We start from the raw sequence: 17,066 nt of genomic DNA, 5'->3' as shown, positions 1-17,066 counted from the left end.
GCACCCTTAGACTCTTTCAGCAGCTCTGAAACCCCGGGAAGCAGCGACATACGCACGTGAACCTCTTCCTAAAGCCCCGCCTCCCTCTCCTGCAGCTTTCCTAATCCTTTGTCGTCTCCTGCCACCCGATTGGACCATCTCTCCACCTTTAACCTCTCACCCGCCTCTCCCCTCCAATCGCGGCCGCTCTTTCATCTACTAGATAAACGGAGACGAGGGCGAGCAGGCGGGCCGAGGAAGGCAGGAACGTGGTGCGAGAGGAGGCGACACGTTAGGCGAGTGCGTCGCGCGCCTGTGTCTCTAGAGCCGGGAGGTGATCAGGGAGCTGCTGCTGTTGTTGGCGGCCCCCCCGAATTCTCGGAGCGCTTTTGCGCCAGCAGCGTTGCGTCGGGCCCTGTCGGCGAGAGCGAGGGTGGAGCTCCTTTTGCGTAGGCAGGGGCGGGGAGGAGGCTTGTCCCAGCCGGCCCCAGGTGAATGGAGGAACCTGACAGTTGAGAGAGAGGCGGCGAAGGCGAAATGGCGGCAGCAATAGTAGCGGCAGCAGCAATGGCGGCACAATGAGGCGACGCCTGTAGCCGGGGCAGCTCCGGGCTGGGTCCCACCTGGCAGGTAGGAGGCGCCGTCGGCCCTTGGCTGGTTTCGCTCCCCGTTGTGCCGAGCCCGAGCTCGCCGGGCCCTCCTCCTCCTCCTCCTCCGCCTGACCCGGGGGGGCCTCCCACACCTGCCGGGGCTGCTGGGCTCCCGTTTCTTTTCCTTCAGCGGAGCTGGCCGTCGCCACCGCCTCAGTCAGGGGGGCGTCGAGTCGGAGGGATGTGGTGAGGAGGGGGAAGCCTTTGTCTTCCTACTCAGCGCCGCTTTCCTCTCCCTCTTTTCCTCAGGCATCGCGGTCGGGGCCTCTGCTCAAGTTACCCGCTTCCTTCCGGGGGTGGGCGGCGGCGGTGCGGCTGGAGAGAGTCGCCTTGGTTTTATTCTCTCTCTCTCTCCCCCCCCCTCCCAAATTCCCGTGGCTCCCTTCCACTCTTCCTTCCTACCTCAGTCATATCCCCCCATCTTCAAATAATACTAATAATGCAACTTATAAAAACTGCATATGTTCCAGGCTTTGGGAGAAATTAATAATTCAACAGCTAGGCATCATTTCTTTCTTTAGTAACGGAAATAACGAATAAATGGCAAATAAAATAAGCATTTTCAATAAAAGGCATCCCACGGTATCCATCTATCATCGTCATCTCACAACCGTAGTAACAAGAGACCTATCCAATATGTATAGAACAGTTTTGTGCCAGGATTCAGATACAGCCAGGAGGTTGTCTGGGCTCATAAGGCTCCTTGGACTTGGTGAGATGTATCTCTGAGCTGTTTTTCATGGCATACGAATCGGGATGGCTGACATGTTATCATTGGGGGAGGTGGGGAAGATGAGGAATATTCAGCTGTGGTGGTCTTGGGGTTATCCCTCTTGGAGCTGCCACGCTTTGTACAAAGAGAGCAATCAGACCTGTTTTCCCCCTCCCCTCCCCCAAGTGTGTGGGCCAGAACATGGGGAGAAGTCAGTGTCTGTTTTTTCCTCCTCTTTTTTGCATTTCTTGCTACATCCATTTGTCCTCTGGGGTTACCTGAGCATAATTCCCAAGAAATAAGGGCCTCAGTTGTAACGTGGATTTAAAAGGGTCTGACTTAAAGCAACACCCATCGATCTGTGTCCACGAGACTGGCATAAATAAGCAACTTCAGGCAACCTAGACTTCTCCTACACATGTCGCCCCACGTGGATTCCTTCTTTCTGTCTGGGGTATTGTTAGGATTACATGAGTGTTGCATGTCCCCCATCCCTCCCCTCTCTTAAACTAACCTCCTTCTCTTGGAAGAGATGCATCATCTCCTCCCTTCATCTCTCTCTCTCTCTACTTATCATTGAACAAAATATCTGAATTGTACCTGCTGCTGCTTCTGATGTTGTTATTGCCCTCTTGTCTGCCTGAGAAAATAGAAAATGTGTCCCAATACATTGGAACAAATAATATAATTTTCTATTCTGATTGTTTTAAAAATGTGCGTAAAGGATGTTTTGTTTATCTCTTGAAATGCTATAGTGGTTTTATGAATTAAAATCCCCCATTGATAGTGTTTTAAGAAGTCTAAGCCTAAGCCTTACTTAGTTGGAAGTCATTGGGGTGGGATTTGACATTGAAGATGGTGTGAGTTTTTAAATTAAGCTTCAAATAATGTCAGATAGTATAAACTGGATTTGGTCTTTTTGTAAATAATATTTTGGCATAATATTTTTAAAGTAGAATTCTCCTGCCACTTGGGAGTATGGAAAAGCAGGAGTGGGCAAACTTCAGGCTTGTGGGATAAGTATCGAACTGCGCTCAGTCCTTCCATGCACACACAAACCACTCCTGGTTACCCCATGCTTTCTTTATTTCAACACTATAATGTGGGGCTGAGGTGTCATTTTGTTGCTGCTCCTGTTGCTAACTAATTGGGAATAAGAAATACTTGCTGATTTACTGCAAGACACTCACAGATCTACACATTTAATATTCTGCTATGGAATGGTGATGTTACAGTAAGGTTGTCCAGAGACTTTACGTTTGTGGGAACCATTTTTTTTTCTTTTTACAAGAACCCTGCAGTGCAAAAATAAGCTAGCTGCAAAAGAATGACTTAGGAAGGCAAATATAGATTTAAAGAACAAGATGTCAAGCTTATGCTTAGCCCAGAAATTTGTTTTTAGTACCGGAACTGGAAAGTGCATGCAATTCTACTCTGTCTTTTCTCCAAGCTTTCTTGATTTCAGCAGCCTAACTTAGTTGAAAAAAATAAGGGCTTTTATTGTCCCTGAAAGTTAGAAACCCTTGCTAATATATTGCAAATCATAAGAGATCTACCTTCTCCCCACCCCTGCTCTTCAGTATACCAGCAACATTTTTTGAGTTTGTGTGCTTCCAGATGTTCTCTTCCCCCCCACCAAAAAAAAAACCACTGACCTGATTTAGTGTCAGTTGCACAATAGGTGTTCTGTGCAATAGACACCTGTTCCTTTTGAATATAGTAATGCTGGTGAAAACTTCATCTGCTCCCTACCCTTAGAGTTCCTACTGCCTGCTATGGCAGGACTTTCACTTTCTTTTCTTTTCCCCCATAGGTTCCCCAGTGCCATTGTTTCTGCAGGCCTATATTTTTTTTCTCCTGAAGGAAAAAAAGCATTGTGGGGTGGAGTCAATTTTGATAAGAGAAAAAATGACTGTGAGAGAAAGGGTTAAGCGACCCCCTTCTTCCCATCTTAATTGTAGCCTCCAGTATTGGCTTTACATTATAAAGGGATGTTGGGAGAAGCTACAGGAAACTCTAATGTGTAGCTTGTCCCTAAGAGTACAATCATAAACCTTATACTGGAAGGTTGGTTGTACTGATTTGTAGAGTTTATGTATCCTTTTGGTTTCTTTATGAGCAAATTGTCCAGAAACTGACTTTCTATGTTCATGAAGTACTCTGTTAACTAGAATTGACAACCCCACAGTAGACACTGTATCTGAAGACTAAACTACAGCGAAGTAAATGTGAGTGCTAGTACTAGGAATTGGTAGAGTCAGGCACGCACTGTTAGGACTAATCATCTTAATATTTTCCTTGGGTTATTGTATTCTCCCCAAACTGAAACAAGCGTTTAGTATATATAGTTTAAAATGTTATATTAAATGGGAAAAGAATGTTCAACAGAAAAATTCCAAAATCCGTATCACCATAATAGCTTTAGGCGAACTCAGAGGTCATAAAATACTGTTCAAGCTTTTAAGTTCTCTGTAATTCTTCATCAGGCAAAGTGGTAAAAAAAATAGGCAAAGAAGGGTGGGTGGAGGTAAAAAGCAGCTGATGCTCAAGCCAAGGAGTCTGCATTTGCTTACAGTCTTTAGATGGAAAGTGGGAGGAGGCTGTGGACAATCAAATTAGTTTCTACTAGGCAAAGAGATAGTTTTAGGTTGTACCTGGGATCCTTCCAAGGGTTCCTGGGAAGAAGAAACAAACAATGGTTGATCTTCCAATTCCAAAAATATAAAACCCACCTGTAACTTATTGTAAAACACACAGACAGCTTCGGCTATGGGATGGTATATAAATGAAATAGATAATAACATAAAAAAATACTCCATCCTTAGGCGAAACACACAGGTTCCTTCAGGAACAATAAGAATTTTTCTTTCCCTGCCCCCCAAATCATCTCTAGAGGATCTCCACACACTGTGGAGTGATTTGGGGGAGCACAGGGAGCTGCAAGGGGGAGGGGGAATCCATTCCATCAGGAGCATCCATCATTGGTGGAACACCATTGAATACAACCCAAACTGTAAAACCATGAAAAATTAGGGATATGACACCACTTTGATGTTAGAGTGCTAAAGGAATAATTGCTCAGCTAACATAACTAGAACAGACTATGTACTAGTTATGTACTAGACTATGTACTAGAAAAAGAGATGCAATCTATTTATTTTTTAAAATTTGTATCTTCTGGGAGTTATTCAAGGCAATTCATAATAAAAAAATAATGATGAAGCTACTAGAAATTCTGTTGCAATACAGGACCTACTCAAGATAGATATAAACAAATTACTTGCCAATAAAAACTGTCAGCAATGTGATATTTGTAACCTGTTTCACTGGGGGGGGGGGGCAAATTCTCATTCTTGAACCCATCCAGCAAAGGCAACATACTCCTCCCTGGTGGGTGCAGATTTCCCCTGCTTTAAACTTGGAATAACTTTCTGTTTCTTTCTTGAGAACAGAGAGACTAATGCTTCTAAGAGAGGTATGGAAACTTTTTGTCCAATGACAACATTTGTTTATGCAATCTCCCTGTCCAGCTAGAGATGCATATTCAGATACCACTTCCTGTGTACCCCCATGGGACTGAGGTGCTTTTTTTTTTTAAATGCCTGCTATCTGAAACAAACATCAGGAAGCCTGACCATCTTGCTATTCCTTAGGTTTTGTGAAACCATTCCTTCCTGGCTGGTGTTTTCTCCAAACTTTATTTTTTTACGCAGGATAGGGGATTCCACAACTAGTACGGCAATATGCCAAGCATCTTTAGAGTAAAGAAATGTTCTGATGTTTATCTTAAATCTGGTATACTGTTTCAACTTGAACCCGGTACTACCTCTCTTCTATTTAGAGGATGAATAGGTGTTCACCTTTCTAACCATATTTTTAAAATTACTATTATGTCGCCGGTTCAATACTATTTAGTTATGTGCCTTCAACCTTTTTACATATCAATATTCTCTGTGTAACTTTTAGTTTGTTAGTATTCTTCAAATCTCTCCTCAAGGCCTATGCTGAGGTTGAACTGGGGAAAACAGGACTGTCATTCTCCATCCTTAACTAGAGTACCCACTATTATATGTGAGGCAATATCCCCTTCTCTGTAAAGACTGTCATTACCCTAAGGATATGCATATTTCAACCTGCTTTTGTGTGGCCCTAGTACATATTTTGGAAAATTAACTGGATTTTAGTACTTTTACAATATTAGTGTTCAGACTATCTTGGGGATTCCTAGGTTTTGTGCAACTATTCCTTTTTAGCTATCTTGTGATGAATATAAATGCTAATTAGTGTTCAGACTATCTTGGGGATTCCTAGGTTTTGTGCAACTATTCCTTTTTAGCTATCTTGTGATGAATATAAATTCTAAGTCAAGAAATAACAGAATAATTAAAATAAATTACTGCCTTAGAATGGTATATTATACTGAATATTCATTCTGATTGTTGATTCTACTAGTGAACAAATGTTGAGGCCATGGTAATCTTGTTATTATTTCTGAACTGACAAATTTTGAGAGAGAGAGAAATTCTGCCCTGTTCATAAATGGAAACAAGATTAATCTTATGGAAGGACAGAGCAATAAAGGGTGGTGGATACCTTTTATAATATTTGCATCACAGGTACAATCATCAATTTAAAGATGAGTTCATGAACTCTGATGGTCATGGTCTAGAACCAAGACATGTAGAGGGTTTCCGGGTTTCTGTATTAGGAGCATTCTTCAAGCATTTTAGAAACTACTTGAAGGGATGGTGGCAATACAAAATTGATATTATGCGTTCTGCAGTCTGTTTGTAATAGCTTAGTTATAAGAAAGCCTAACCAAATGAAATGAGGCCCACTTCGTTCAATCATTTATATAACCTTTGCTTGGCAAGAGTCCTTTAATACACCCTTTTTCTGTGCTTGCTTAATTAAGTGTAAATGTGAAAGGCTAGCCTCATCTATGGAATGACCCTTAATCCAGTAATTGGAAGTGCTACAACAGACTTTCAATATTGCAGAGAACTTACATAGTTCATCCTGTAAGAGCATGCTAGAGACATGTTTAAAGTGAACAAGCTGGCTGTAGCTGGAACTCACCAATTTAATTTTCTTTAAATTCTTCAGTTGTAGCAAGACTTCACCAGTATCTCAAAAATCAGTAACATGACTTCACCAGTATCCCAGAATTCAGAAGCAGAAGGACATCTCCACCATATATACATATCAAAGACTGCATTCAGACAACACGATAGTCAACAGTGGGGTAATAATCAACTTGACAGTCGTTTATCTAATATAAACGTAATCAACCATGCTGTGAATTAGGATCAACACTGAGTTGACTCACTCATCCCCCGTCCTCTCTCCCCCCTCAATCCTCCCGCTAGTATCCCATGAGCCTTTGCTGCCAAAAATCTATCCTGCCGGCTGGATAGCCACCGCTTTGACAGCTCTTGTTCGGATGACACGCTAATCAACTGGGGGGTGGGATGTGGTAATAAGAACAGAATAGGAAACAACCGTTCAATAGCATGTCGTCTGAACTCAGCCTCTATGGCTGACAAAATAACCAATGGTGGCTGAGGAAATAACCAATGGTCCCCTCCGCACAACACGATAACCAGTGGCTGTTCAAATAGCCAATTCTAAACAGCATTGGTGTTTTTGGCCAAATTATCAACCATTGCTTTAAAAACTTCCTCCACACAACACAATAACCCATGATTGGTTAAATAACCAACCGTCGACTATTTAAACTACCATTGGTTATCATGTTGTCTGAACCCAACGTATGATACTAATCAACCATGGTGTGGATTAGGATCAGCGTTGAGTTGATTATTAGTCCACACTGAGTTGACTCATCCCCCCTTCACCCCCTCAGTCCTCCTGCTAGTATCCCATCAGCCATTGCTGCTGAAAATCTATCCTGCTGGCTGGCCTGGAGCAGCAGCCTCTGCTTTGACTGTTCTTGTCTTGCGACTCCGGCTGTTGAAATAACCAATGATGGCCGAGAAAATAACCAACAGTGGTTTAAATAGTTTAAGCAGATGACAACATACATATGGGTTGGCTTTTGTCCCCAAAAGTGATCCAGTTGCTAGAATGTTAAAAGTTACCCACATCAGCTGAGGGTTCCACTGAGGGGAATTGTTCAATGTGTAGTTTGCAACTGACACAGCCCCCTGCAGCTGTATGCATAGGATTGTTAGTCTGAGCAGGAAACCTCCATCAGCAGCCATTGGCTTGACCTCTGGGAGGTTGTTTGATGGTGGGAGGGGTAGTGGCAGAGGAGGGGTACTTTGTTCTGTGGGGAAAAGACCATGCAAATGCCAAGACCCATATCATCCAACATGTTTAGTGTTTTTAAAATGGCATTTTAAAAACACATGTTTAAGGAAATTAGGTTGGGTTGATCATTCTCTTAAGTTGAAAGGGTCTATTTTTTTTAAAAAAAAGAAACACTATTGGTTATAAATGTGACACAGCCTGTTCCTAACAGGAATTTCAAAGCAAGAGCCTTGCAAAGAGAGAACACAAAAAACGTACAATTCCTTTGAATATGTTGGCATTTTGCCACCCCCATCTAAGCGGTGTAGAAAAGAGAAGTGTATGATTTACATTTATGCAAATCCTGTGCTGGAGCCCCTGCATGAGCCCATGGCAGCTGTTGCTACATTCCATGAAGTAAAAATTATAGAGGCTCTGAAAAGATTTCAGCTCTACCACTTGCCTCTAGCTTTGTTGGAGAAGGAAGCTTGCATTTTTCAGACATTATTTAAGCAGTTGACTGTGCAGATGTGATTGCAGGATAAGTCTCATTTTATCAATTCTTTTTACTTAGATAAATAATTTTGAGGGTGGGGTATTTTGTGTTAAATCTCTAACAGATTTTGTCTTTTAAAATGCCCCAAACAATGTATTGTTGTTGTATTAATGCATCCTGAAAAATGAGATGCATTTCAAATAAGCTTTTGATTTGCATTTGATTTGCACTTCAGTGCCTTTGAATTTTAGGATATAATTTGGATAGATTTCCAATATATTTATCAGTATTAATAAAATAGTTTTTATGGACGTTCCAAATCTATAAATGCCAATGTTTTAAAAGACCAATGATGCCTAGAAGTAGTCCAGAAGCAATATGTAGCAATTAACTTATTGGACAGAATGCTAGAATGAAATGAGTTAGCTACAAAATTAAGAATACTTTTAAGCAAGACATATTTTTTTGTTATATGGTCACATGATGTCCACATGCCAATTTCCCCTTGGCCTGTGAACATCCTGAACAACTATAAAGAAAAAGGAAATTAACATGCTTTGTACTGTGTGTAGATAACATTAACTTACTGGTGACTGATTGGAATAGATTGTTGCTGCTGTGAGTGCCTTTGGCTGTCAGAGCAGGATGGTTGACTGCTGCAACAGGCCTTTTGTCCAGAGGAGACAAAACTATTGACATGCTAATGTGATGTAAGCTTGTAGTTTTGTACTAGAACTTGGCTCAGTCTTTGGTATGAAGCCTGTCTAGCAATATGTTAGTTTAGGAACTGAAAGGGTCTGCTACACTGAAGACAGCAGTTTGCAATTTCATTCCTGTCAGTTACACTTCTGTTCTTCCACTTCTGCTTGGGTAAATGCAAAGTAAACTGTCAAAATAAAATAACTTGTCAGTGGATTTTTTGGGGGAACTAACAGTCTCAATTTTCATCTGATATTTTTTTTTTTTGCCAACTGTAGTAATTTGTTTCTAATGCTCAAAGTGCCAAAATAAGGCATAGTAGGAAAGACCAATGAGATTTCTCTGTTCAAAATGCAGTAGAAGGCAACATTATATTTGTCTATCTTTTGTGCCCACTGTAATCTAAAATTGCTTACATTCAGTGAAATTTTACTAGATGGAAGGCAATAGTTCTTCCAAAAGGTGAGAGAGTACTTTGCCAAACACACAATCACACAAACTTGTAGCAAGTTTTATGTGTTGCAAAAGAGACCCAGAAATTGACAAGGGATTTACAAAAGCATGGCCTTCACTTTATGTGACAGAAAGAGATTATACATTGTATATGTCTGTGCCAAACATGGGCTGGCAAAGTATGCTGGCATGGTTTTATTATTACAAAAACTTTGGGCAGAATTACAGCTGGACTAATACAGTTTTGTCTTGGTTATAGTTCTCTGGCCAAGCTATCTGCTTCCTCCTTTAGTTTAATCTCCCCCACTTCAAATGTCAAAGTATGGTCTCTTCGCTTTGTTTGCAGCATAACATAATCAGTGCAAAATTTGTTTCTCTATCCTCTAAATAATAAAAACAAATGTATGGGGCAAGAGAATGGTACAGCACTACTCGCAGCTTATTTTATATCTTTATCCCCTTTGGTAGAATAGCCATCTATATTATACGGCATTCCACCATTGGAGTAGGTCACAGCTGAGATGGTAAACTTAAAAGATCTGGCTAGATCCTTTGTTGGGGTACTCTTTCCTGGTCAGCTCCATGAACAGTAAAACAGCAGTTGACTATTGCCTAAATATTCTTCACTTGTGGCAGGTTGATTTTTCAACTTCTTTGAATGAACTTTGGCTTGCTCTTCGTTAAATAGGATATTTTTAGACCAAATCAGCCTTCCTCAAGCTACTGTCCTCCACCTGTGTTGGCGTACAACTCCCATCATCTCCAGCCAGTATTGCCATTGGCCATGTTGGCTGGAGATGATATCAGTTGTACACTAATGCAGCTGGAGGGCACCAGGTTGAGGAAGACTGGATTACACTGTCCAGCAGTATGCTTTATAAAAGCTAATTTTGCTTTTTGAAATTGGCTAGGTACATTGGGCAGTATCTAATGCTGTCACAGCTCTAGCACAAACCAATGCTAGTGTAACATCATTAATGTTTGTTAGGCAAAGGAAAAAAATGGCAATATTTCAATGAAATTCAGTAGCGAATCACTACTTTTTCCTAGCAAGTATTAATGAAGTTACACTAGTATTAGTTTATGTTAGCACAATGTCATTAGCACTAGTGCTGCGGTAGCATTGGATACTGCCCATGGGAAACAGAAAACCAAAAGCCTGTTAGCAGTTACTTTTAACATCAAGAAGTATTCATTGACTGTCTTTTTTTTTTCACATGGTTATACAAAAACGTAATGGTTCTCTGTTTTTGTGCATTTTTCAATAAGTATAATAGAACAAAGTTGCAGTTATTTGAGATTTACTATAAAATGGACAGATGTCGCTATTCTTTAACACAGTGACTATTACATTTCTTTAAGATCTTATTTTCCTAATGTAAGAAACAGTGACATAGAACCAGCTGTAAATCTAATTGATATTAGTGAACCAATTACTTTAGCAGATAAGTAAAAATATGCAAATATATTAAAGCCCTTAAACTGATCTTTCAGACACTCACTGTCTGTATTCTTGGCCAAAAAGAACATATGAAGTTTAGATTTTGAAGAGTAATATGTTTTTATGCCAGAGTTAAATTTTAAATGCAAGAAAGTAGACTACCACATGGCATTGTTCAGTTTTATTAGAATTTAATGTTAAAATGTGCTATCTTTATATTTCTTTCTAGGATACCTAGGTTGAAACAAAATTACAGGCTTGGAAACTCTGGAAAAGCTCAATATCAGGATTCAAGGTAGAAAAAATGCTCTGAAATAATGCTAAGGTGTGGTTCTTAGTTTACATTTTAGCACTAGTTGGGTTGAAGTTCTCATTAAGTTAGTTTCCTTTTAATTATTTGATTTTTAAAATAATGATTTATCATAATACGATTACTTTCTTGAATGGTTTATTAGGAGCTGGAAATGCTAGTTAATTTGATAACATAAAATGTGGCCTATATGTATTGTGTCTATTAAATATTTAGTTTATTATGTCGATTAATTACATTTGCAATATTGATTTATTACATTTGTAATATTTACAAAAAGTTATTTTAAAATATAATTCAGCTTTTAGGAAATGATTCTATACATCTTCTAGAATAGCTGGCATATTGGCTGTTTTAGTAATTTTGATAAGCATTCCTATATATGTTTCCCTTTAGCATGCAGAGTGAATGGGATTCATCATTCTTGCTGCTTTTGTATATCAAAAGGCTATTCGGAGATTATGTTTTAAACTAATAGTTTTTTACACATGTCCCCAGCAGGCCTACCCAGAGTAATGTAAAATCAAGAATTTTTATGATGTGTTGATTCCTGTACTAATGTTGTTCCTTGCCTCGATCCAAAGGGAGAGGCGGGTAAGAAATAAATATTATCATTATTATTATTACACACACACACACACAAATAATGATTGAGAACAATTACACTGCTTTCTAAAAAAAATTAAAATATTTTTATTTAAAAATATCCTACTTTTTGAGCACAACCCCATACTGCTTGCAGCATAATAAAATTATGCAGGGTTAGTATGAGTGGAGATGCACTTCTGCTTACATAAGTGGTGGGAGATATGCTATTGATGCCAGCTCTCCTTTCCAGCTACGTGGGAAGGAGTGGGCAGGAATGCTTCATTCTGTGAGTAAAACACAATTCCTGGTTCTTAGGATCAAAGCCAATAACAGGTAGGGCTCATCTACACCAAGCAGGATATTGCACTATGAAAGTGGTATATAAAAGGCAGGAGCCACACTACTGCTTTATAGTGCACATATTGAAGTGCACTGACAACTGTTGGGGCCCATTGACACATACCATATACCGCTTCATGCTGCTTTCATAGTGTTGTATCCTCCATGGTGTAGATGTGTCATGGGCTCCAACAGTTGTCAGTGCACTTCAGTACCACTATAAAACAGTAGTGTAGATCCTCCAGTGCACTTCAAAACCGCTATAAAGCAGTAGTGTGGCTCCTGCCTTCATACCACTTTCATAGTGGAATATCCTGCTTGGTGTAGATGAGCCCGTAGTTCCTTGCTTTCTCAGTATTCAGTTTATACTACACTGCGCTTGGTATTGCCTCTTTTTAAGAAGCCCTTTATATGTTGATGGTGTGCATGGCAGGGGAGCGGGACCATGCCTGCTAGCCCCTGCTCCCTGATATCTGGCTGTTGTGTGCTGTCTGCAAAGTGGTGCCTGCCAGTGAAAAGGAATGTAGTAGTTCTAGCCATTCTAAAGAAGACAAACTGAGATTCCCAGCACAATCCCTTTCATTCTCTTGGGAAGTGCTTTACCAAAACAAAAAAAAGGTACAGACCTATTTTTCTGTATTAAAATATTATTTTTCCCCTAAGCTATCTTATGGAGAAAATTGTGTGCTTCCTGAAATGGTACCTTTTGCTTCAACTCCCCACCTTCACATCTACAAAACATTTTGTGTAGCTATAGTACAATATGTTATAATAATGTAATATATTGTTGATGTTCAAAAAAAAGAATATACTTTTGTATTTTGGAATTTACAAGAGGAAACATTTTTATCGTTTTATTTTTTTATTTTTTATTTATTTGTTACTATTTTAATCTGCCCAATAACAGACATTCTCTGGGTGAAATAGAAATAATCTAGTAACAAGATTTCTCATTTTTATGAGGGAAGATATAAATCCTAGAATTTCAAATCTTGTTTTTTAAGCTTAAGGATTTATGCTGTAACACAATTGCTTGCCTCGCTAATTTTATTCACTTAGTTTTTGGAAGGTTTGAGAGATCTAAAATTCCCCTTGGCCAATACAATTTCCTGCTGCATTCTCTGCATCCCTTCATGTATATGCTGCTGCTCATACAGGGATTTTCTACTTCTATGCCCCTGCCCTCTTTGTCAGTCCCCTTTGCAAACTGATAGCTAAATTTGCAGGAAGCACATGGCACATCTAAAGATGCATGTGATGCATTCTTTGGGCCCTTTATTCTTCTTTAAAATAACATTTTACTTTAAGTTTAGTAATATGGTTAACATTTTATATATGTATCAATTATGTGAATATTATAAAATACTTGTTCTATTTAGAAATAGAACATGGGAGTGTGTACTTACAAATTTTGACTGAAATATTGCAGTTGAATCTCTTACTCTTAAATATTTAATGCTATTTTAGCTCATTCTTCTCTAAATCATTCTTCTATTGAGCAGGAGCTTGGCAGCAAGGTAATTAGCCTACAAGTGGATATAATGGTGTCAAAATGCAGTTCAGAGTACATATACACAGAGGTCACAGAAATTAATACAGTAAGTCTGTAGAACCTAACAAACTGAAATTCATATCTGTTTGCATATTGCATTTAACACTGGCATTTCTAACAAGTAATTTCTTTGGAAGAAAAATGTGTATTGCATTATAGGTCAACTGTTGGTGCACTTACTCTATTCACCTCCCCCCCCCACAATTTTGGTGCTTTAGATTGTGTTACTGAGTTCCTCCTTTCTCTTATTTTTACTTCTTCCCCAGTCCTTTGCAACTGCAGAAATTAGCCTTTATGCAGCCTTCTCTTGTCATTTTCCTTGTATGTTACCTACTCCACTTAATTGCTTCCTATGAGAGATGAAATGTACTAGGAAATTGACCAGGTAAGACTATGCATATCAGATAGCCATTACTGTGCACTTGTGCAAGACTGTCAAAATAATAATAGCTTTTTAAAAAAGTATGACCCATTTGCATATTTTAGAGGCACCCCAAAAAACAAAACTAAACTGGGGAACAAAAAGGGGTAGCAGTCAGAGTGGGGAGGGTGCCGGGACAAGGAGACAAGATGTGTTCTGCTGCAAAGGCAGCTTGGAGACAGGTGGAGCTGGCTGGAGGAGGGGAAGAACAAGCCCTATCATCTGTTTGGTGTACCGTAGGTTACTCTCTGAACAACCAGCCTACCAAGGCTTGGTTGCACAGTGGCTAAGCATAACCTGCAAACCCACTCACTGTCTGCCTCAATAGCCCATCTGCTGTAGAAAGTATTTACATGGCACTTACAAAAATCAAAGTGCTTATGCATGTGATATATAAAAGATTTAAGTATATATGTTTTGTGTAGATATGAATAACCAACCGTTTTCTTAGCTTATATGGTTTTAATGCTCTCTTCCCCCCCCCTTCATAGTAAGCTGTGCAGGAACAAAAATGCAATGAAAGAAACACTGGATGAATGACTGAAAAACCCTGCTTTGCAGTCCCTCAGCATGGCAGGACTACAGCTCATGACCCCTGCTTCCTCCCCAATGGGTCCTTTTTTTGGACTGCCTTGGCAACAAGAAGCAATTCATGATAACATTTACACACCAAGAAAATATCAGGTAATAATGACAATATTAATATTTTTAAAGCAAAATCAAACCTGGCTGCTTCTTGGAGACTGCCCATGCCTTACTTACATTTCTGTTGGAGTAAATTTTCACTATGGTTCATTATTTTTCTTATTTACTAACTCTAGAAGTAGAGAAGATATTAGTATCAGTATATTAGTATTGGTTTACTGAAATATCTGTGTTTCTCATTTATGTACATTCTTCAAGAGCTGCAGGTTTGCTTAGCTGCAGGAATAGTTGGGCAGTGTGTCATGACATGTGAACCAGATCCTTGTGGGTTTTCACATTCTCCTCTTGTGCAACCCCCACTCCCCAGCCGCTCCTGAGTGCAGAGGACTCCTTGACCCTCTGCCCAGATGACTTGTGGCTGCAGTGAGAAAGGGCTGAAAAAATAAATGGAGATAGCAGTCCTCTTTCCTTATGCATGAATGGAAGTGTTTTTTTCCTATGCATCATAACAATCCTAGTTCCTTTGTTTAAGGTTCTAGAAAATATTGCTTGATCCAGAGTGTAAAACATAACTTAGTAAAACGTTCAGAAATGCACATAACTTTTTAATGTGATTTTGGGAAATTAAATTTTATCTTAACATTTCATGTAATTTCAGTTGCTGAAAAGGTTTGAGTACTAAATATTTTTAGAAGTGACTTAGCCAGCTCATTTGCTGCTTATACTGTAGCCTTTCTATAATTGCACCTAAGAGCTCATCCACACCGCACAGTTACATTGGAGAAAGTTTTCTGGGAATGAGACCTCTAAGATATTGTATCATCCTGCTCAAAGATAGGATCCTCGCTTGAAAATTTTATATGGCAATCTAATACAGCTGTTTCATGTGCTTTTAAAATATGTTTCTAAGCCCCCAAACATGCTTTAGGTGTTGACTTTTCTTAGTTAATAAGTCAGAGCAACATCTAAGGCAATCTTCCATTGAAGTCTTATATGCATGTAATTTTGGTGATTTTTTAAAAAATAAATAAAACATTTTTCATTTACCAATACAGGTTGAACTGCTTGAAGCAGCTCTGGATCATAATACAATAGTCTGTTTAAACACTGGCTCAGGGAAGACTTTTATTGCAGTACTACTCATTAAAGAACTGTCTTATCAGATCAGGGGAGATTTCAACAAAAATGGGAAAAGAACAGTATTCTTGGTCAATTCTGGTAAGGATGTAATATAAATTAATCAATAGGTCTCTGATAAATGTTCTAATTATACAGTAAAATTACTGGGTATTACTTGGAAAGGATAAAGGACAGTTTAAAAGTGTTTTTTAATTAATAGTGTTTTAAAGAAAATAATAGCTAAAATGTAATAACTTTTGTCATGAATTTTGTCAAAGTTCATATCAGGCAAGATGAGATTGAATTTATAGAACTGAGTCTTTGTCATAATGTTACTTAATGAAAGAAACAGGTTAACATAACTGAGTAGAGTCTGGCCTTGGAAGTCAGCATAATAATTGAAATTGTATGTATACTTGTGAACCCATTTCAAAACAGTTGTTTTGCTACCTAAATTCCATCTTTTCCCATAAAGCAAATCAAGTTGCTCAGCAAGTGTCAACTATTAGGACTCACTCAGATATCAAGGTCGGAGAGTATTCAAGTTTAGAAATAACTGAAGCATGGACAAAAGAGAGATGGAACGAAGAATTTACTAAATACCAGGTAAGAGCAGTTAATACATCAGTATTTTAGTGTTAAGATTTTCTGATTTCTACCATGACTTGCGAATAACAAATGTGCAATGGAGCTTTTTGTATTATTCTGCATAGCAGCTTCCTTAAGCCACATCAGATGCTATTGCTGACTGACACCCCCCCACACACTTTCCCATTTTTTGAATGAAAGTAACTGTTGCAAGTTCATACTTTACTGTGTTGAGCAAATTACTTAGCCCAACTGTTTGTTTGTTTTTTACTTCTCTGGAACCTAAATTAACAGAACTGCAATCTTATATCCACTTACCTGGAACTAAGCCATTGAATTTATGGGATTATGCTATAAGAATACATGTCCCGTCCCTGCCCCAGTCCCCGCCCCCCGTTAGGTCTTTCAGTAGTAACTTGTTTTCTTGGTTGGTTTGTTGTTTTGGTATTTGCTTATTGCTGTCAGTAATGACTAATTGTCGTTCTTCTCTGGCTTTTCTTGGAGTAGCTGTTATACTTGGTAAAGTTGTTCATTTGTAGTTAAATTGAAGAGTATCTAAACTGCATAATAGTTGCAATAAAATAATTTTGGAGCTTATGAAAGCCATCCTCTTCTTGATGATCTTGATTCTTTGCTGCAGCAAAAGAAAAATATGCTGCTGCATGAAGCCTGGCGAAGGCAAGGTAGTCATTATGTTGGAAATACCTTGTCAGGTTCCTTTCTTTTTTAAAAATTGGACATCCGGTTTTCTGCATTGTATGAAATTAACGTTGATACTTTCACCTTGTGATTTAAAGTAATTGTGTGCAATTTACTTAAGAG

General features: G+C 39.0%; 1 protein-coding gene across 3 annotated transcripts in view; it reads left to right on the top strand.

The window, feature by feature from the left end:
• Nucleotides 1-345: 345 nt before the first annotated feature.
• Nucleotides 346-17,066, top strand: part of DICER1 (dicer 1, ribonuclease III) — a 61,002-nt gene continuing 44,281 nt past the window's right edge. Inside the window, exons 1-6 of one of the 3 annotated variants that reach the window (XM_063118004.1) lie at nucleotides 346-609; nucleotides 10,912-10,977; nucleotides 13,422-13,517; nucleotides 14,384-14,576; nucleotides 15,593-15,755; nucleotides 16,132-16,262. In XM_063118004.1, coding sequence (XP_062974074.1) covers nucleotides 14,463-14,576; nucleotides 15,593-15,755; nucleotides 16,132-16,262 — 408 coding nt within the window. In that variant the 5' untranslated portion in view covers nucleotides 346-609; nucleotides 10,912-10,977; nucleotides 13,422-13,517; nucleotides 14,384-14,462. Of the gene's footprint in view, nucleotides 610-10,911; nucleotides 11,008-13,421; nucleotides 13,518-14,383; nucleotides 14,577-15,592; nucleotides 15,756-16,131; nucleotides 16,263-17,066 lie in introns of all 3 variants that reach the window. The other 2 variants (XM_063118005.1, XM_063118006.1) reach the window with 2 other exon arrangements.

Source organism: Elgaria multicarinata, chromosome 2, assembly GCF_023053635.1.
Source record: "Elgaria multicarinata webbii isolate HBS135686 ecotype San Diego chromosome 2, rElgMul1.1.pri, whole genome shotgun sequence".
Taxonomy (NCBI): Eukaryota; Metazoa; Chordata; class Lepidosauria; order Squamata; family Anguidae; genus Elgaria; species Elgaria multicarinata.
Note: the sequence above shows the minus strand (reverse complement) of the source record. Positions and strands in the feature narration are given on the sequence as shown.